The 21,406-nt window shown below is 40.0% G+C and overlaps 1 protein-coding gene across 1 annotated transcript in view; it reads left to right on the forward strand.

The window, feature by feature from the left end:
- Positions 1-20,965, forward strand: part of spop (speckle type BTB/POZ protein) — a 55,224-nt gene extending 34,259 nt beyond the window's left edge. The window contains exons 5-9 of the mRNA XM_053338822.1: positions 2,265-2,442; positions 9,211-9,266; positions 15,732-15,854; positions 17,517-17,659; positions 20,762-20,965. Coding sequence (XP_053194797.1) covers positions 2,265-2,442; positions 9,211-9,266; positions 15,732-15,854; positions 17,517-17,659; positions 20,762-20,906 — 645 coding nt within the window. The 3' untranslated portion in view covers positions 20,907-20,965. The remainder of the gene's footprint in view (positions 1-2,264; positions 2,443-9,210; positions 9,267-15,731; positions 15,855-17,516; positions 17,660-20,761) is intronic.
- Positions 20,966-21,406: the final 441 nt, after the last annotated feature.

The raw sequence follows: 21,406 nt of genomic DNA on the forward strand, positions 1-21,406 counted from the left end.
CAGTGTCAGAAAACAAACGTTCCAGAGATGAGAACATATGAGTGTGAGTCTGAGTTTTAGCATATACACAACTTCTTATCAACTGTAACTAAACAATGAACAAAAAACGTGTTGATCCGTTGATCCAAATATGATAAGAAATCTTCCAAATTTAATAATAATACTAATACTTTTTATTTAAAGTGCTTTTCATGACACCCAAGAACACTGAAGAAATCGAATAAAACAAAAAATAAGCATGGATATGTATGTATACACCAGGCGGGGAGTTCTGGTCCTCTGAAATGAGGCCAACGCAGAAGTAACTTAGAACTGCATTCTAGCAAAAGGCCACCAGGGGGCGACCGTTTTGGTGTCAAAAGGACTTCCGTCTCTATACAAGTCAATGGAGAATCCACCAACTTCTCACTTGATTTCTAACCTCAGTAAACGTTTTCAAAATGTGTTTATGGTCTCAATCACTAATTTAAAGCCTTCTTCAATGCAGCATGATGTTCATTTGTGAAATTTTGGCCTCCCTGATTTTATATTTGACGATAAAGCAGGGTATGCATTAGGGCGTGGCTACGTCCTGATTGACAGGTTGATTGCACAATGTCCTCGAGATCCAGCCCTCGCAACCAATCGCAACCTCCCAGCTCTGCCCATGGCCCCGCCCATGGCCCCGCCTCATGCCCATATAAGTAGAATCCGTGTTTTTATTTTTCCCAGCATGCACCTGAAATTTTCAAGATGGCACTGCCTAGATTCGAAACTATTGGCAGCAGTCCACAAACCAATGACGTCACCCATTTCTTTTATACAGTCTGTGGTATACACATGTACTCAGCTCACAATAGAAGCACATTTATTAAAACATCTTGAAAAAATAGAAGTAAGAGAGAAGATTTGTATAGATTCATTATAATGGAGAGAGAAAGGCCAGTCTGAACAGGTGAGCTTTAAGTTAACCGATGTGCACTGTCAAATATCCTGAGGGGGAGCGGTTCAAAGATTAGGACCCTCCACACCGAAGCCCTGTCACCCATGGTGCGGAGCCTGGAGGTGGTTGGGGTGGGGGGGTGGGGGTAGGGCGATGATGAGTGTTTAAGGACGGAGAGTATTAGATAAGAACAACCTCAAAACAAACACAGTATTTAACTGGGAGCCAGTGCAGCTGTTGGAGGGTGATAATCCATGTAACCCCCTGAGTAGGTATACCATTTACACTCCATATCATAAATTAGACTTTATGTTCAATGAACCAGAATATTTTCTACTCAGATGCTCCTTGTTTGTAGTTATGAATCACTTCTGAGACTTCCATGTCCATCCAGGAATAAGAAGTACTTCAACAGGTAATTGTTTAACATAATGACAAAATATGGATCTTTGCTTCGGGAAGCTTAAGTGCTCATTATAACCCAGAACTATTCAGCACTTAATTGATGCTAACCACGATGGACTACTTTGGATCCCCCCCCCCCCCAACATATAATAAACAAAATACACAACACAAATTAGAAATATCTAACTTCAAAGCAAGGCTATGACTGACTAAGTGGTACTATTTGATTTTATTGCACGACAAAGCGAGTCAGTCAATCCAGGTCTGTCGGAAATGACTCAGTAATTAGTATTGTGTGTGTGTTTGTACTCATGAGCCTGTTTGTATGTGTGTGTGTGTGTGTGTGTGTGTGTGTGTGTGTGTGTGTGTGTGTGTGTGTGTATGTGTGTGTTTGTGTGTGTTTGCAGTGAGTCCTGTTGAGAGATAAATGAGTCTGGTTGACATTGTCTGGAACAGGTGGTGAAGTCAGTGGGGAAGACACACAGACGAGTCTCACGCTCAGACACACACACACACATACACACACACACACACACACACACACACACTCATTCACTCACACACCCAGTTTGACTTCAATGCCGATTTTCTGCCTTGTTTGAGTGTGTAGCCAATCAGATTGGATAAAGTCAGAATAATAGGTTGTCTTTGAATGGCCCCCATATTGAGTGGCTGATGTATTGATTACAGAGGCAGAGAACTCACATTAATCATTCACAGCATGTTTGATTGACTGATATTGTCTTTTTATGAACATAGCATGCTATTTATTTGCCTCTGTATGAACCAGGGAGAGTGTTAAAGACACAACTCACACTAAAATTAAACCTCTCTGTATCTACTGGTGACTATTCATGACTAAAAAAAGAAGCTGCAACTACATTATGCAAAGAAGCTAACAAGACAAGTGTTCTGTGAATTATGTGTGTGTTTACAGGTGAGCGTGGTTCAGGATTCGGTGAACATCTCGGGCCAAAACACTGTGAACATGGTGAAGGTTCCCGACTGCCGGCTGGCCGAGGAGCTCGGAGATTTGTGGGAAAACTCCAGATTCACTGACTGCTTGCTGTGTGTCGCTGGACAGAAATTCCAGGCACACAAAGCGATCCTGGCAGGTAAGAATAATATCCTTTTGATTCATTACATGTGGGAAATGGGATAGATATACTGTAGGTTTACACTATAGGAAGCATTCAGGTGGTAAAAAATGACTTGGGAAACATCCATCACTTCCTGTTTTATGTGTATGACAAGAAAATACCTACAGTCATGTGCTGTAAATGATACAGTACATAAATAACCATTCAAGGGGTTTCATCATTCAAGAGGTCATGAAAGGACACTGAAATGTATGTGGGCGACATACAAGAACCATTTTACAAACAGATTCGTTCTTAAGAGGCACGTATGATTAATTTAGAAGAAAATATATGGCATTCATACATTTTTTTCAAACTTTTCTTTTAGGTAGGAACAACATTTTTTCCATACCTATCATACAAGTCATTAACAGGCCTCTCTGTACAGGAGGAGAAACAGGTGTTTGACTTGTTTTTATAATGCCTTAATTAAATGAAATTGGAGTTTAAATATGATGCCAAAAGTGGCGGTGTTTAGCTCAGTGGGTCGAGCGGTCCTATCCTGCATGTCATTCCCCCCTCTCTGCCTCCAGTTTCCTGTCTCTCTCTACTTGTCTGTCCATTAAAGGCAAAAAGCCCCCAAAAAATATACTTTAAATATGATGCCAAAATCAACTAAAACAGAATTAATAACTAATACAAATTTAATGCTAGATTATACTCTGTTTGCCATATTATCACCATGGCTACCAATTCACTGAGAGGTTGTTTTTTTTTTATCCGTGCTGATCCGTTGTATTTACTGTTGAGTTGTAAACAGCTGCCTCAGGGTCTTTCTGCAGGTCCGTGTCCAATATCATCACCCTGTGTTGCAGCTGACAGTGTAACATCACCTACTGCAGGCTGTAATATTATCTGCTGTAAGATCTCTGTGACTGTCACATCCTTTGACCGCCTCCCATCACACACTCCTTTGCTTTAGAGAGATGTTTTTTTTCTTTTCTTTTTCAGCATCTAACTTCACGTCAATGCGTTCCCTCTTTGTTTCTGTCACTCTACAGCGCTGCTCTGATGATGCACAGTTGGCAGCTGGATTCATATTATCTAACTGTCCTCAGACTATACTGACGCTCCTAAATTTGTAATGTCTCCTAATTTTGTCTGTGGATTTCTGAAAGCAGGACTTGAAGCTCTGTGGTGTGCTTTTCTTATTTTTACTCTTTGGGAACATTTGTGAGCAGAAAATGGGACACACACACCTCCTCAGGAACAGGTGACATTCATCAGGTTGACATAAATGATTTGTGACAAGTTCAAGCTGTTAAGAGAGTTAGTTGAGTCTGACTTGGAGCACTCAAACAAACAAACCTCACAGAAAAAAGTCAGAAAGTTTGAGGATAAAAATACAAATATATTCTTGCATTTTCTTTTGCAATAAAACACAAACTTACAAGTATTAAGTGAGTGTAGAAAACCTGTTTAAGAGCAAATAATGAACATTAAACAGTTATTTTGTGTCTTTTAAAACATGAGAAAACACTTAATGGATGATTCTCTTTATTTATTAATGTTGCATTAAGTGAAACTGTCCATCATAATCTCCCAAAACCCAAGTTGACATCTTTATATAGTTTGTTTTGTCCAACCAACAGTCAAAAATTAATGTTTGACATCTTAAACCCTCCTGTCTCCTTTTGACTGTTCCTTCTCTCCTTCCTTTCCTTCCCTCTTTCTTTAATTTGTCCTTTGTTCTTCCCCTCCTTCCATACTTCTTTCCTCACTTCCTTGCATCCTTCCTTGCTTATTTCCTTCCTTCCTCCCCTCCTTCCTTCCTTACTCTCTTCCTTCCTTCCTCCCTTCTTTTCTTCCTTCCTTACTCCTTTCCTTCCTCCCTTCTTTCCTTCCTTCCTTCCTCCCTCCCGCCCTCCCTACTCCTTTCCTTCCTTCCTGTCTTCCTTCCTTCCTTCCTCCCTCCCTTCTCTCCTTCCTTCCTTCTTTCTTGACCTGAGGACAACAGGAGGGTTATATGACAAATGACAACAATTAATTGATCATCAGAATTGTTTTTTTGATTGATTTGTATCTGATTGACTAATTGACACATAGTTTTAGCACTAGATCACTTCCAAACTGGTGTCCGTGGTTCAGTTTCTGTTCTTACATATTCATCATGGAGTTTGTTATTAGAGAGTTTCAGTTTCAGTCTAAATGCTTTTTCAGATGCTTTTCTTCCGTGACGAGAACAGAATTCCTGGGGAAATACTTCATCAAATTTTTCATTTTGATGAATAATTTTTTGTTCACCACAGGGATGATTAAATTTGAATACATTAAATAACCACACACACACACACACACACACACACACACACACACACACACACACACACAAACCCATTTGATACACAAGCTATTGACACCTTCAGTACCTGTCTGCGGTCTCGTGGTATCGGCCGATCGGCTATCGATGACGCTAACGTTACGCTAACACAAACACAAGTGATGCATCTCCAACAGGACTTGTTGCAGATATCGACGCTTTGATGACACCGAGCGTCAGATAGTGAAAAGTTTGACGAAACTGGTGAACTGTGTGTCTCAGCGGAGGCAAAGAGAGGCTGTTGATTATTGGATTTGTTGAAATGTGTGTGCGAGGAGCCATTTTAATTATGTGCTGCTGTGGTTTGGGGTCTTCCCCCCTCTCTCTCTCTCTCTCTCTCTCTCCCCCGATCTCTCTCCATCTCTTTTTGCTCTCCTTGGTCCACACGACATCTCTCCTCCTTGTTATTCCCCCTCTCGGCCGTTCCCGTGACAACTCTCCCGGCTGTTAATCGCCGTGGAGACGGACAGAGAGGGATCAAACGAAGGAGGGAGAGCAACTCAAATTGGCTCCACATTGGCCATGTGATCTTTAAACCAGTCCATCTCCCTCTTTTTCTCTCTCTGTGTCTCTTATCTTCCCTTTATTTATTTTTTTGCGTCCTTCTCACCTTACCTTTCACTTTCATGTTCCACTATTTCATTCTCTCTCTCGTCTCCTTCCCTCCTCCCTCTACTGTTCCCCTCTCCGTCCTCTCTTTCACTCTCTTCTTTTTGAGTCTCTCTGCCTTCAGTTTTCTCTCCACATCCCTCTGTTATTTGTCTTCCTGTCAGTCTACATTTCTTTATCTCTTTATCTCCTCTCAAATGTTGCTCAGCTCCTTTTACTCCCTATCTCTGTCTATTGTTATCTCCCTCCTTTTATTCACTCCTCTCCCTCTCTCGCCCGCCCCTTCTCTTTGTTGCTGCAGTATGAGCTCACCAGTATTGAGCTGCACCAGACAGACATACTGTAGGTTTGTCCCCACAGTCCTACCTAAGCATTCAATGCTAAGTTAGCTTTGGGTGTAAATATTAACAACATACTTTAAGACTAAAGTTGCTTCAGGATCAAGAAGATAATGAATGATGACACCAAACTTGTTCAGGATTTGTTGGTCTGACTCTGACTCCTCTGGTCATGTGATCTTCAAACTCTTTGGTTGGGTTATTGTAGGTAACTGAAATGAGCTAATGCTGTACCAAATCATTACAGACTGCTATATCTGACAACAGTATCGTTGTGATGTTCAACGTAGTTACAGCTTATTTCCTGTTTGAAAATAGGTCTCTCCCCTTATGCTACGTAGCCAAGATGGTAACCGTTGAGGGTGAAAAGTGTCCATAGTTACATTCTCAACTTTATGTTTTGAGTGCACCATCCAGGTACTTATACAGCATTGCATTTTCCCATACTTCTCAGTGTGACGAACTTAATGCACTCAAAATATTCAGCGTGAGTACAGAAGTATACGATATGAGACACAGCAAAGAATCTACAGTAAATCTAGGTGCATTTGACTTGATATCCTATTAACTGGATGACTGAGACTCTTTACAGACAACCAACCTGTCTGTCTAATTGTTAATAATATATTTCCTGAGGACAGAAAGTTTATCATTGATGAACTGATTTTACAAATCAGCTGTCCAAAAACTTTAGCTGTCTGGCTAGCATCTCTCATCTCTTGTGTAAACAAAACAAATTACCTCTTGAGGGAGCGCACAAAGGCATTGTGCTGTTGAAAGATCTTTTTATGTCTATTTCACAGATTCCCTAAACAAGCCTGACAAATGAGTGGTGGGTTAACAAAGCATTCAACTTTTGAGCGTCTATAGCTTTAATCTTCTCATTGCTTTGAGCCTGTCCACCTGACACCAGCTGAAAGATGATGCCAGTCCTGTCAGACATTAATCTCTGTTACACAGTCATTAAATACAAAAGGATTTCAAACCTTTTTTTTCTGGAAAAAAACATTGGTTATCTTGTAAACAACAAAGGTAAAACTGTTTATGTGCAGCGTACTCCTTAAAATTAAAGTTGTGGGTATACCCAGAGGTTCAGGTTTTTACTATTTTGCCTCTGGCCTGACCTTGGACGTTACTCTGACCGTGAGCCAGAACATATGTGAAACACACTCATGAAAAATGAATAATCTGGGCTGAAATGGTAGTTATTGTTTTTTTAAAACATATTTAGCTGAATTTTAGATATTACTGACATTAAAACCACAGTTGATGATCCATTGTTAATGTATAAATTCACTCATTGTCTCATGCTCACATTTTACTGTAATTTTCAGTATTATACTTATTTGTAGCTTCTGCAGACTTGATGGATGACACTCTGTTTCCAAATGAGAAATTAAATGGGTAGCTACCACTGCAGTTAATAACTCACTCTTAAGTACTTAAATGGATTAGCATATCACTGACTTTGACACATAGTTAATAACGTGTTAAAACATTTGTTAAATTTTAATCACTAGTTAATTAAGCATTCATTAGTGAACAATAATGTAAAGTGTCACCCAATGAGCACATAATCAAACTAAGTGAACCGTACCAGAAAGAGGACGACACTGGTTGATACGTGACACAAAAGGCTAATGTTTAAACTTTATAGACACTCCTCTCTCCACTGTTGTACAGTCTGCTGGTGATTAAGACCTTCTTTACACCTTGTAGTTAACATGCATCTCAAGTGAACGGCGTTGCCGTTCACTCTTGTCTCTATAATGTCTCGCCAGCTGACCACTTGTGTCCAGATTATGTTGCTGCCTGCGTCAAAAAGCAGTTATTAGCCAGAAAGCTAATTTTACAGTCTTGGAAATCTGAAAGGGCTCCTACATTTGAATTGTGGTTGAGAAAACTGGGAAATGTATTACACTTGGAGAAAATCAGGTACATTATATTTGCTAAAGAGGAAATCTTTTTTTAAATTCTGGCAACCTTTTCTCGATTTAATGTCTAACAGCTGAATTAGTGCTATTCTGTTGCTGTGCCATTTCTTTTATACATATGTCCTGTTTGTCTCATGTCTAAAAAAACTCCAAACTACCACCAACTTTTACTAATATGTATCTATTTTCTGTTAAAAAAACCCCAATAATAATAAACACACAAAAAAGCAGTTATTAAGTCAGCTTAGCTAAAGAGCTAAGAGTAAATAAAAAATGTTTCAAGAAGTAATCTACATATGCAGGCTATTCCAACTGTTCAGATTCATCTCAACTTTTTCACCTATGTTACACTTTTATTATAATAACTGCCACGTCCTGCATTGATAAAGTATTTCCCTGTTATGTCCTTGCCTGGGATGCATCAGGGCACATTTGCACTATAAAGGATATGTGGTCAAATGTGTCCCCCAGACCACCTCAGCAAGTGGTTTGAGTGTTTGGATAACAGTGCATCTTATTGATCGTTCACACTTATATTTAACGCTGTCCACCACTGTCACGCCCGGGATGATAACAGAGAAAATACACCACGTTGTTTGTTGCCTCAAGCAGAACTAGAGAGATATGTGGCGATTATTTTAACTGTACTGAATAATCATACAGCAGTAATTACAGGCAACACAAGTGGGTCTGAGTGCTGTGGTCGGATCTGACAGGAAGTGTGGACACAAAATGCTGGAGATTAAAGATGACTTCTCCAGCTGAGGTCAATGTCTGCATGGGATAATAAAAGAAGTTCTTATTAGTCACTAATAAGTGGTTTATTTAGAGTGTGAATGTATCTGCTTTAAGAAATGTGAAAGAAAACCTCTCAGAAATATAAACATACCACATTCCTCACACTGAATTTAACAGTTTTTTTTCTCTTTACTAACTTTGAATGACTTTGCCTCACATTCCCCAGCTATTTTGCATTTTGTCTCCATTTTTCTTTTCACTTTCTGTAAATGAAAGCACAATCTTGAACCACTCCTGCCTCAAGAGGGCTTGTAAACTTTTGAAAACATTGTTCTCCTGCAGCTGGGAGACTATAACATTTATGGATGTGTACGACCTGGGACATTCACACAGGGTGAAAATCACTTAAAACATATATATTAAAAAATGCATGCATGTTAGAGTAGTTAAGTGGCAGTAGGTGACCGTGTTATCAAAGCACGGAGTACAGATATAAAGGCATAATACTTCAAATCAGCTCCAGTCATCTCAGTCTAACAGCGTTAAATACTGGTTTTAACACACCTGAGAAGTCGTCATGAGTCTGTCAGCAGGAAGGAGCTGCAGTCGACTTTTCTCACATGTTGCTTCTACAGCTGTCACGGCTGTCAATCATCCACCTCGCTCTCCTCTGAACCCGTGGCAGGTTGTTAACGGATATCAGAGACCTCACCGTGTATCAACATTACACACAATAACAAACTCCCCCCCTCTCTCTCTCTTTCTTTCTCTCTCTCTCTGTCTTCTGTGTCTCTTTCTGTCTCAGCTCGCTCGCCGGTGTTCAGTGCCATGTTTGAGCACGAGATGGAAGAGAGCAAGAAGGTGAGTCGAGGCACTTGACTGTGTTGTTCCAGCTTCCCCTCGATGGCAAGTCGAATGTGTCTAAATTCTAATCTTTCTCTGTGTTGCGTCAGTAAGCACTCACCTCCCAAAACATCCAAGTGTGTCTGCGAGCGTTCCTTCATGTCTTGTTGACTGTAACTCTATTATCTGGTTTCCTTAAAGCCGCTATGTGCAGGATTTTTATGTGATATAGCATCTTTGATGTTGTTCTGAAAGTTTAAAGTGTTGGTAGAAACATCAGACGACACTGGTGATCATTAATCGAACCATCTTACTGTTCCTGGGATAGTATAGTGGTGTGCATTGCTGTGTGTGTGTGTGGGGGGGGTATTCAACACTAGAGCTGCTCCGTGCTGAATATTTAAGACTGATACAGACATCAACATTTGAGAGTTAAAAAACCTGCTGAAAGATAATGAAGAGCCAGAGAGTCACTTATATTTGTTATTGTTACTCACTAGCAGTTTGCTTTTGCCTGAGTATGCATTGCTCCAGAGAGAAGGCATGGTTTGAGTATGCATTGCTCCAGAGAGAAGGCATGGTTTGAGTATGCATTGCTCCAGAGAGAAGGCATGGTTTGAGTATGCATTGCTCCAGAGAGACTCCAGAGAGACGGCATGGTTTGAGTATGCATTGCTCCAGAGAGAAGGCATGGTTTGAGTATGCATTGCTCCAGAGAGACTCCAGAGAGACGGCATGGTTTGCAGACAGTTGTTAAGCAGGAGTCGGTGGCTTAAATATCTCTTCTGAATAAACTTTGTAATGTATTGTCCTGTTAGGGACAGAGGAAACGAGCTTCAGCTAACAAGCTCAGAGATCCTTCCCCTGACTTCAGTAACTCTTTATTAGATCAAATGATGTAATCGTGAGAATAAATGTTAGGGGGTTGAATAAACGGCCTAGTATATAAAAAAATAGAAAGCTCAGAAATAAATATATATTACATTATGATTAGCAGCTGGCTTGTATGTTAGCGTACAGTAGTTCAGCCTGTCCTTCAAGTACTCACCACGTCTATCGCTGCAACCAAAGATCATTTTCATCATCTTGATGACATCAGATGTCAGAAAATAGTGAAAAATGCCTGTTAAAACTTCGCATGGTAAAAGGTTAAGTTTTTTTTATCATGAAGAACAAAGGAAAGCATTAAATCATCACATGAGTAAACTAATTATGTGATTGTCAAAATATGGGCAAATAATTGCTTCTGTTCTAACGTCACCACATACACACATAAATAAAATAAATGACACAAAGTTAATAAATATCTCTACTAAAGGAAGGGATCTGGGTATGTATGTGTGTATGTCCTTCATATATCTCTAGAACTGTTCATCTGATCTACTTCACACTTGGCGAATGCATTGCTGGAGATCCAAAGAAATGCAAAGAAGTCAAATTTGATTAATACAATGAAATGATTAATATTAACCAACTTAGAATTAACAAGCAGTTCACGAGGTGCTCCTCTGTGCAGCAGCGGGGCGGGACTTCTGGTCTCTGTGACTTAATGTCATGATCACAGCTGACATGAGAGGGACGAGAGGACACCTCTCTTTGTTTGATAATGTTAAAAGGTAAGCTTTGTTGTCGGCTTCCTGACTCGTTTTTAAAAAGATGAGAAAAAAAGAAAGAGAAAGAGAGGGCAAGCGAGCTGAGAGCAACAGGGAGACAGCTGTGGAAAGCTTTCTCCCTGTGAATGTTGGAAGTAGAGCTTTATTTTTTGACTGATTCATGATGGTTACGTTCTGAAGCACAAATAAACAACCTTCAAACACTCAACAGATGATTTACTGTGGACACACTCTCAATTTCTGTTTTCCTCCTCTGCATTTCTCCCTTTATTCATTAATTCATTACATCCAATTAGTGCAGCAGTAAATGCTCAGAAAAACAAGATGAAGCAGGAAGTGTTGTGTGTGAATGCTGTGTTTAAAGCTGAAGAGCATGTTTGCACGGAGGGGAAAGACAGACTACTAGACTACTACTTCTTCCTGCAATGTAAAACATCCAATGAAATAAGTAACATTCACTTTAACAAGTTCAACTCTGTAATTTCACATTTCAGAGATCTTAATGACCTTTCAAAATTATAATAATATATAATAATATTCCTTAAAGGAGGAGACGGGGCAAATCTAGCTGCCCAATTTGTACAACGTGCCTCAACCTGGGGGACAGTGAATCACCTAGATACACACAGCACAAGCCTTCATTCACACACACACACACACACACACACACACACACACACACACACATGCATAGGGTATACTGTATATATATATATTTAATATGAATGTTAACATTGATCTCTAAACTTTCATGCCGATTAAATTGAAAAGAGAATGAGGAGATGGAGCGGTGGAAAGCTTTCTCTGAAACAGGAAGTAGCCTGTAAATTAGATAAATGACCGACCAATCAGGGGTCTGCAGTGTTTTTATTATCAGCAAGAAAAGCTTTTCCACATGGCGTGCTCTTAATACAATAAATAGTAGACAATGGACAGACTGTTTAGTAAGACTACTTCCCATGAGCAGTTCAAAACCAGTATGTCTCAAGTCTTTTGAGCTTGTATACCCACTCAAATAATCCGGAATACAGCCACAGAAATTAAACCATTAAAAAACCCAATTAGAACAATCCACTTCATTTTCAGATGCATTTATTTTATTTTATTTTTAGATGCAGCCTTTATTAAATTTGAAATAAGAAAAGATTCACTATTATTTAGTGCTAAACATGTGTGTGTATTATAATCTTAGTTTCTTTCAGGTTATTGGTGTATTTAAACTCATTCACACCTTAAATTAACAGTATTCATTTGTATATATATTGCAGCAGCAATACCAAACATACATTTAAATTAAAGTAAAAGCAAGCAAAACATATGCCATCATGGAGTGGCTTATTTCTCGTTTTGTCCAGTGTAAGAAAAGATCCAGGTTGTAAAATTTCATTCAATGTACTGGCTGAATTCATGTCAGAAAGATTGTGAAGAGAAACATCTTTATTTAAACAGCCTCATTTTTTGCAGATCTTGACCTTGTTAATTTACTTACAGTATATGCTTGTTTCAGATTGCTGTATGCACTAACCTTCACATCAAGTACTGTAGCATTATCATGGTTTTTGTATAAAGCTCTCTTTAACCTGTAAACCGAATAAGTTCAAGTTTGCAGCAATTGATATAATATAATGCATACAGTACATTAATTAGACTGTTTCTTTGTGGCTGAGTGTACTTGAGTGCATGCAATATGTCCATCGTTGCTTTTCTTTATGAGCTCCTTGTGGTGTTTGTGTGTTTCCATGTGTGTGGGCATGTGTGTGATGCAGGGATCCCTCATGCCACAGTTAGTTATGTTCATCTGATAGGAGGTGGTGAGATTGAACCTTGGTGATTTAGCCATCATGTCAGCGGAATATTGATGCCTGCGCGGCTCGAATGGGGAAATTATAAAGCACAGAGCCAGGAAATGCATCTTAATTGCTGTTTAAGTGGGCGTCTTCATCAGAAAGAGGGAGAGATGGTGGGCCATGTCCCCGTATGAATTCAGAGAAAACAGATAGATGGGTTAACACCGCTCTGCAGTGCTTTATAGAGGAGAGACAAATGAGCTCATAAAGAATCACTCTAATAGAGGACTGCTTTGTGAATAGAAGAGAGCTTCAGATGCTGTAACTACAGGAGCGTTGTCTGCTTTTGAGACACTGCTGAAAGCTCGTCTTTGCAATGGGCTCCCTAAAGACTTGGTATTTCAACCAGGGGCGGCGCCTCATGTCCTGCATCACACAGACTGCTTTCGTTTGGGTCGTCTTGACAGTTTTTGGATAAGCTAACAAAACCATTACCTAAAAAAGTAGTTTATTATCTTTATCTTGACCTTAAAGCGATCCGGCGTAATTTCGACCTAGAGTCATATGCACCATGAGGTCTATCTAAACACCACCTCAGCTGTTCATTTTCATTTGGTCAGAAGTTAAAGCCATCAGCCAAATGGCTTAGTACAGGCGCTAACGGGACCACCAGTATATCTCGTAAATTACCCCACTAATAATGCCTGGATTGTTATCAAACTTCTACAGTAGTACAAATAGGGTCTTTACTCATAAATCGATACATTGGATAGTTTGTAAGTACACCAGGAGGTTATTAAAATAAACACTTACCTGATGGATTTTACTCTGCGGCTAATGCTAAAGCCGTAAATATCGTCGAAATATCGCACGATCACGCACAGACCCTATGACTTTTACGTGACTGTCACATGATAAATTCACAAATTGACCACCATCACGTTACACTGGAAAATATGTCCAACTTAATAATGCTAGAATATACTGACATTTATATGGACTCAATTATGCCCAACCAAAAAGGCAAGATTATCTGTTTATATTATTCAGTCTAGTTTGCCTAATTTGCAAACCTTTGGAAATAAAACTAGCCGTTAAATTTCGCCACTGTCCACTGTGGGACTAACAAAGGAATGTCTTATCTTATCGTATCTCAAACATTGCCACTCAGTCCAACTTCTAATTTTCATCAACATAATTCAATATTTTTGTTCTGCATCCTTATAAAGGTTTAAGAAAGTTGTCATGTAGAGTAGCTTGCAATAAAACTAATTGCAATTTATTTTTGTAACGTTAGCATGACTGGATAGTGCAAATTTAAAGTATTAACCATAGACTGTATAAAAGAAATGGACGTAACATCCGTGACGTCACCCATTGGTTTGTGGACTTCTGCTTGGAAGCCAATAGTTTCGGATCTGGGCAGTGCCATCTTGAAAATTTCAGGTGCATGCTGGGAAAAATAAAAACACGGATTCTACTTATATGGGCATGAGGCGGGGCCATGGGCGGAGCGGGGAGGTTGCTATGGTTGCGAGGGCTGGATCTCGAGGACATTGGTCAATCAACCTGTCAATCAGGACGTAGCCACGCCCTAATGCATACCCTGCTTTATCGTCACGGCCAAAATTTCACAAATGAACATCATACTGCATTGAAGACTTTAAACTAGCGATTGTGACCATAAACACATTTTGAAAACGTTTACTGAGGTCAGAAATCAAGTGAGAAGTTGGTGAATTTTCCATTGACTTGTATAGAGACGGAAGTCCTTTTGACACCAAAACGGTCGCCCCCTGGTGGCCTTTTGATAGAATGCAGTTCTAAGTTACTTCCGCGTTGGCTTCATTTCAGAGGACTGGAACTCCCCGCCTGGTATTAACATAAATTATTTGTAGCAAAATTAACTTAACTTACCCTCCATTGTTGGAAATTCATGAACATGCATGTGCAGGTTGGGATGGTACGGAGCTCACCTAAACATGAACTGCTGAATCTTGCAAAATGACACCCATCCAGTTGAAATACCAACATTTTTAGGGAGTCCCGCTTTTGCATTTGCATTACGCCCTGTTAGTTTTTCTCACATGACTTCCAATGTGTTAATGTGTTGCTATTTTAACTCTTCAATTTAATTAACAGTCCAGCACACTTGCTACTGTCAAACGTCTGCTGAATTTTCATCTTCCATATGCCAACATACAGTAAAAGTAAAAAAGCTTATGCTGTGAGGAGGAATGCTAATTATCAAGCAAGAGTCTGAGGCTAATTTAGAGATGAAATGCACATGTAGAGTTCAGTCTACATGATTGAGCGAGTAGAGGATTCATGTTTCCTGTTTTTTGTTTACCCGGTTTAAACTGCATGTGTACTTACCTGCCTTTGTGTTTATCTGTATTCCTGTAAAAGGCCACCGTGTGTTGGCGCAACCCAGCCGCCTTTTCTGTCTCTCCTTCCGTAATTATGTTGTGTTCATGTTACTGTTGAGTGGTCCGAGTTGACACAAGCGCACTAAGCTGTTGGTACACTCAGCCTGACCCCGCTAAAACGCCGTTGGCCACTGTGGTGACGATAAAGTGCTGTTATAATTGGTTTACTGCTTTGTTCTACCTCTCGGTGTGGAGGGAAAGGTTCAGGTTACCATTACTGTGCCAGCCAGCGATAAAGCCTACTTCACTGGCTGCAGGCTCTGTCAAGGAATGAATGCTCAGGATTAATTCTCAGGAATCAGCTGAAAAGAATTAAATAAATGTACTAGCGTGTAGTTTTTTAGTTTTGCTGAAACGTGTTCAGACTTTTCAGAAGGTGTTTTTTTGTTTTTTTCTTATCTGGCACTTGTTATGTATCACTGCATGGTTGACTTTCCTGTGTGTGTGTGTGTGTGTGTGTGTGTGCTAAACAAGGTGAGTGAGTTTAATTCTGGTAGGTTTTTTTGGAATATTCACCTAAAATAAAATAAAAACACTGTGCCGCTGTGCGTGGATTTGAAGGATTGTCAAAGCATCTGTCTTTTTTCTTCTCTTTCCTTTTATTCTGTTAAATCCTGTGTGTATTCTCCTCTGCTGTCCTCTCCTCCCGCTCAGAACCGTGTAGAGATAAATGACGTGGAGCCAGATGTCTTCAAAGAGATGATGTGCTTCATCTACACAGGCAAGGCCCCCAACCTGGACAAGATGGCTGATGACCTGCTGGCTGCAGCTGACAAGGTACAGAGAGTGTGTATGTGTGTGTGCACCTGTTACTATGTACCATTGACACAGAAGCCTGTATGCATGATAATGTCTCCAGAAATACACGAGTACCGCCAAGTGTTTTTCAACCCCATTCAGAAATACTTTTGTAAGAAAATAAGAACCTACTTACTAGCATTATGTACATACATGTTCACATAACCAATGCATCCTCATTGTCTGTACCAAGCACTGACCCTGTACTGTACACTCAAGGTTTCCTCTCTATTCATTCACCTCAACTCTAGTATCTAGTATTTTATTTTCATTTTTTAAAGACTCACAATAGATACTACAGTATATACTGTTTAGCCACTGAATCAGACAATGATTTACTTATGAGGTATCACGTTTTTATCATGTTTACGCACATAACCTTATCAAACTATTAGAAGCCACTTTTAACAGGCTGTATAGTGCTTTTGAAAAGAGAAAACTTAACTTAATGCGGAAAATTGGTGGAGTGTCCCTATAATGTTGTCAGCTTGTCCCTGGAAAGAAAGACTGGTATTTCTTCACCTTACTATATCCTCCCCTTCTCTCATGACAAGTATACAATTGCAGTTCCAAATTAGCGTTTCCTCTTTAAAAGGATTTGGCTGGTGCAAAATCAAGACGTTTTGGTATTTAGAACAACAAGCTGGTGAAGCTCTGCAAACAAAATGATGTTTCTGCATATGAGAAGTAGCTGCTGTCACACACAAACATCAATTCATGTCAATAGCTTGTTTAGAAATGGCTCAAAAGACACATTTCAGTATTGCATTTTCATTCTCCGGAGAGCAGTTTAGTGTAATGTACATTGTAAAGAACATTAGTACAAAGTCAAGAGGTTGTGATATGTACGATAAGACAAGATAAGATAAGATAATCCTTGATTAGTCCCACTAAGGGGAAATTTAATATTAGAGCAGCAAGTATAGAAAATAGAAAGTCCATCAATAAAAAGAATAAAGAACAATAAATAGTTAAAATACACAAACAATAAAAAAAAATCTGATATAAAAATAAGTTGCAAATTTCTGCACATGCTCAGTTGCGTCTGCCTTACACAGAACTAAAAGTTATCTCTAACAAACTATTGTACCAAAAACTCTTCATTACTAGTGCAATGTGTGGCTCAGTATATTTATGGTCTACAGCACAGAGGAATAAGATACAGTATATCAGAATTTGGATGATGGACACAAAAATACGTGTACATGAGATTTGTTAACAATAAGAACATGATGCCAAACACAAGTCTTATTAAGTGTAAGTTGAAATAAACTGCTTTACATTGTTAGTGTTAGTAAACACTCCACTAAATTGAGATTTATGATTATACAAAATCTCTTTTGTGTATGTGTGTGTGTGTGTGTGAGTATGAGAGATTATTGTTTCTTGCAATTTTGTAATCAAAGTGATTTTTTTTTTACCCCTCCCTCATCACTTTCCCTGAGTCTGCATAACTGTCACTGTTCCTTCTCTTTGCCATTTTTTCTCGTATTCACTGTCGTTTGCCGCTGCGGTCGAGTAATTCTGTGTTTCCGTATCATTACACAGCACAACATAAGTTGTTGGTGGCAGCGCACTTAAAGTAATTTAGTTTACCTGCTGCTTCTCTCCTCTGTCTCTCGCTCTGTCTGTCATTGCCAGTATGCTCTGGAGAAGCTGAAGGTGATGTGTGAGGATGCTCTGTGCACCAGTCTGTCTGCGGAGAACGCTGCAGAGATCCTCATCCTGGCCGACCTGCACAGTGCCGACCAGTTAAAAACGCAGGCTGTGGACTTCATCAACTAGTGAGTTACACAGCTACGCTGACATCATCCATCTTGAGAGCTACGTCCCTTTTTTTCCTGTTTAATGCTCACACACACACACACACACACACACACACACACACACTTAGCTTTTCGTCAAAGGAAGTCATTAATTTTCAATGGGAGCAATTTTTGTCCTCCGAGGAAATTTAATTTAATCCCTAGATCAGACCATTTTGCTGCCGTATCATATTGGGCTATTTAGCAATAAACCTCAGCTGCTGATGTTAATCATGTTGCAGCCAACCTGTTTAGGTAAGATGGGGCCTATTAGCATCAATGACTGCTATTTACGTCCATGGAGAAGTGTTTGATCCAGTATTTGAACAAAAAGCTTTTCTTCTAGTCTCTGACTAAATTGCTCATCACCTTCCTTCTGTTTTCTGATTTCTCTGTCTTCACGCACATTCTCCATCCTTTTGTTCTCTCTTTTCAGCTTTACACCATCCACTTGCCTTGTTCCTGCATGAGATCCATCTGCCACCCCTCCTCTATTCATTCCCATCTCCTCTCTCTTTTTTTTCTCTCCCCTCCCTCCTTTCTCTCCCTCTCCTGTTCTGTGCTTAAGAGCTCATGTGTGCCTAAAGGTGTTCAGTAATGCAGATTTCAGGCCCTAATCCCAGTCATTAATTGTGGTTATGGGCGTTATGACAGTTTAATTAGTTTTGCGACAGCGTTGTTGTGGTGGTGGTAAAATTGGCCACGGGGGACTCTTGGCCAGCATCAACCCTCCTCCTGCGGACGCAATCGACAGCAACAAGAGCAACAAAACAAAAATCAATTTAGAGGACGAATATTAAAAAAAATAGATGACACCGAGGCCCAATAATCTCTCCCACCTCTCTCTCTCCCAGGAGCACCTCAACCTTTTCCTGACCAGTCTTTTACAAGCAGCTTACAGTCATTTAGTCAAGACAAAAGGAGTCCTCTTTATCCTGCTTCTGTCTCATTTATTCGTCCTCTCCAGGGATGTAGCACAGAGCAAAGCCATACAAACTCTCTTTATCCACTTTGTTTATAGAAAAGAGTTACACACGTTTTTTTTTTCTTTTTTCAGCCTAACATGAATCTTTAGGCTTCAGTACATTCATAGAATAAATCACCCTAAGTAGTGCAAAAAGCGACGTCTGTTAAGGCAGAAAAAAAATGTGCTTTTCTGAACTTGTTGTTGATAATAACGGTGGTTTTCCTTATGATTACTGCTGACTGGAGGTCATAGTTTGGACCCTTTTTAATTTAACTTCACATCACCGCTCCTCTCCCTCCCTCTGTCCCCTCCTGTCTCATTCCACAGACTTTCATTACTCTCCCTCACCTCCTTGTTTTTTGTTGATTTTTTTTTCTTTGTCACCGCTGCTGTCTCTCCTCCCTCAGTCCAACCCATCTCCTTCCTCTCCTGCTGTGGCTGCTCTCCTTGTGGCCTCTCGCTGACCTGTTGCCTCAGCCTCAGCACACTGGTCATTACTGTAAGCAGGGGTTCACTTCCTCCGCAGAGAATAGGGTCAGAGGTCGGCTGGTGGTCGGTTGCTGCTGTGCGGACAGCATATGGCCACAAACAGAGACACACACACACACACACACACACACACACACACACACACACACACACAGACTGGGATGCCAAGAGAAAACGCGCCAAGACACAAACACATACATACACATGCTGTTGTTTATGTACACGTAATGAAACATGGAAATGTCATTAAAGGCCACACAGCGGTGTGCGTGATAGTGCAGCCCAGCGCCCTGAGGGTGTCAGTAGGGTAAAGACCCCACTGTCTGCTGGTGTGAGCTCATATCTGTGGGTGATGATGACCACAAGTAAAACTCATCAGCAATTACTTGGAATTACAAGCTTTATTCATCTTTTATGTGGCTTACTGGGTTTCATTAGTGAAGCCGGTGAACCACACTCAAGCAGGTACCGCCTGGTCTGAAAAGTGAAGCCAATGTGGAGGTGTCTTAAACTTGCATTTTTTCTAATGGCCAGCAGGGGGTGACTCCACTGATGGTAAAAAGTCTATGAGAAAATGACCCGTCTTCTAACTTGATTTATTACTTCACTTAATTAGTAGGTTTATGATCTCAAGTCCTTTTCAATACAGAATGATTTTGTAAATTATGGTCCCATTTAGAGTGAAATAGACAATAAAGCAGCGTATGCTTTTGGGCATAGCTACACGTGACTGTCAAGTAGCTACCAGGACGACAATGTTGATCACATAACGTAATGACGTAACCCCTGACAGGTGTTCCTGCCACTATTTTACAGTGTGTTTTCAGTTCATGAAAGTTAGTTGTAACATTTTAGTGTTTGTGATAAAAGACGCTCTAAGTAAGGGTCAGTTTTTCTGGGAGTTATGTTTTATGACATCAAAAATTAGCATTAGTATTAGTTATTCATCTGGTCTATAAAATGTCTGAATATGGTGAAAGATGTCAGTCACTCCATCCCAAAGTCCAAGGTGACATCCTCAAATGTCTTCTTTCAGTCCATAACCCAAAAATAGTCAGTTTAGTATCACAGAGGATTGATAAAGGAACAGAATATCACATCCAAGAAGCTGGAAACAGATCTTTTTTTTTTCTTAAAAATTACTCAAAATTATTAATTAATCAAAATACTTGGCCACTGATTTCTGTCTACCAGCTAATTGGTTAATTGACAAATCTTTGCAATCCTCAAATCTAATCGCCATATGTAATTTAGATTTTTAGCTAGGCTTTAAATGGTCACCAGCCAAAACGTATGGAGATAATATATAGTATAATATGTGATACAGCTATGATTCATATGCCCACATATTCATGATCTTTGAGTCTTGCTTTCTTTTTATGTGATGCTACTTCTTTCAAAAATGGCCTTTGGGATAAATATAAAAAAAATAAAAGTATATAAGAGCTCTACCAGCTGGTATGATGAATCCTTAATGTCTCAGAGCTGCACTGCACACAGATGGAGCCATACAATCCCAAAATCTGGAGAAACTGGTTTATTAATTTGTTGCATTTATTTTCATTTGCTTGTCCGTTTAGTTGTTACTCTTAAACTTTTTTTCTCTTTCCGTCTTTTCTTTTCAGTCATGCAGCTGATGTGATGGAGACATCAGGCTGGAAGTCCATGGTGATCTCTCACCCCCATCTGGTAGCAGAGGCCTATCACTCTCTGGCTTCAGCTCAGTGCCCCTTCCTGGGTCCCCCAAGAAAACGCCTCAAACAGTCCTAGTGATCCGGAGAGACTCTTGTGTTTCTTAACCTTGCTGTGTCCTCTTGCACCGGCAACCTCACCGCTCCTCCCTCCCAGTCCTCCTCTCGCTCCAACAGCATCCAGAGACGCCCGAGACTGACACCCACAACTTGGTTAGATATCGCTTGGGGATATTCAGACCCTCAACTCAGCTGGGAAGAACAGAGATTCACAGGGCCGGAGCCACAGGAGAGGTACTACGCATCTCTGCAAGTGGGGATGGGGTGAAGACTGTAGGATCTGAACCTGGATATTTATGGATTGCGAGCTTAAAGCCTTGCGTGTTCTATATATCCTTCGTCTACAATATTGAAAAGCCAGAATCTTATTCTGCTAGTCTGTCACATGGAGAACGGATCTTCTGGCTTGAAAGCAAAAAGTCAGTGCTGAATCCCTGTTAATACAATTTTGTGACATATTGTTTTTAAAGCAGTCTTTTCTTGTACAGTACAGTGTCTCGTGTGTGCTAAAGTCCAAAC

This window comes from Scomber japonicus, chromosome 18 (genome assembly GCF_027409825.1).
Source record: "Scomber japonicus isolate fScoJap1 chromosome 18, fScoJap1.pri, whole genome shotgun sequence".
NCBI lineage: Eukaryota > Metazoa > Chordata > Actinopteri > Scombriformes > Scombridae > Scomber > Scomber japonicus.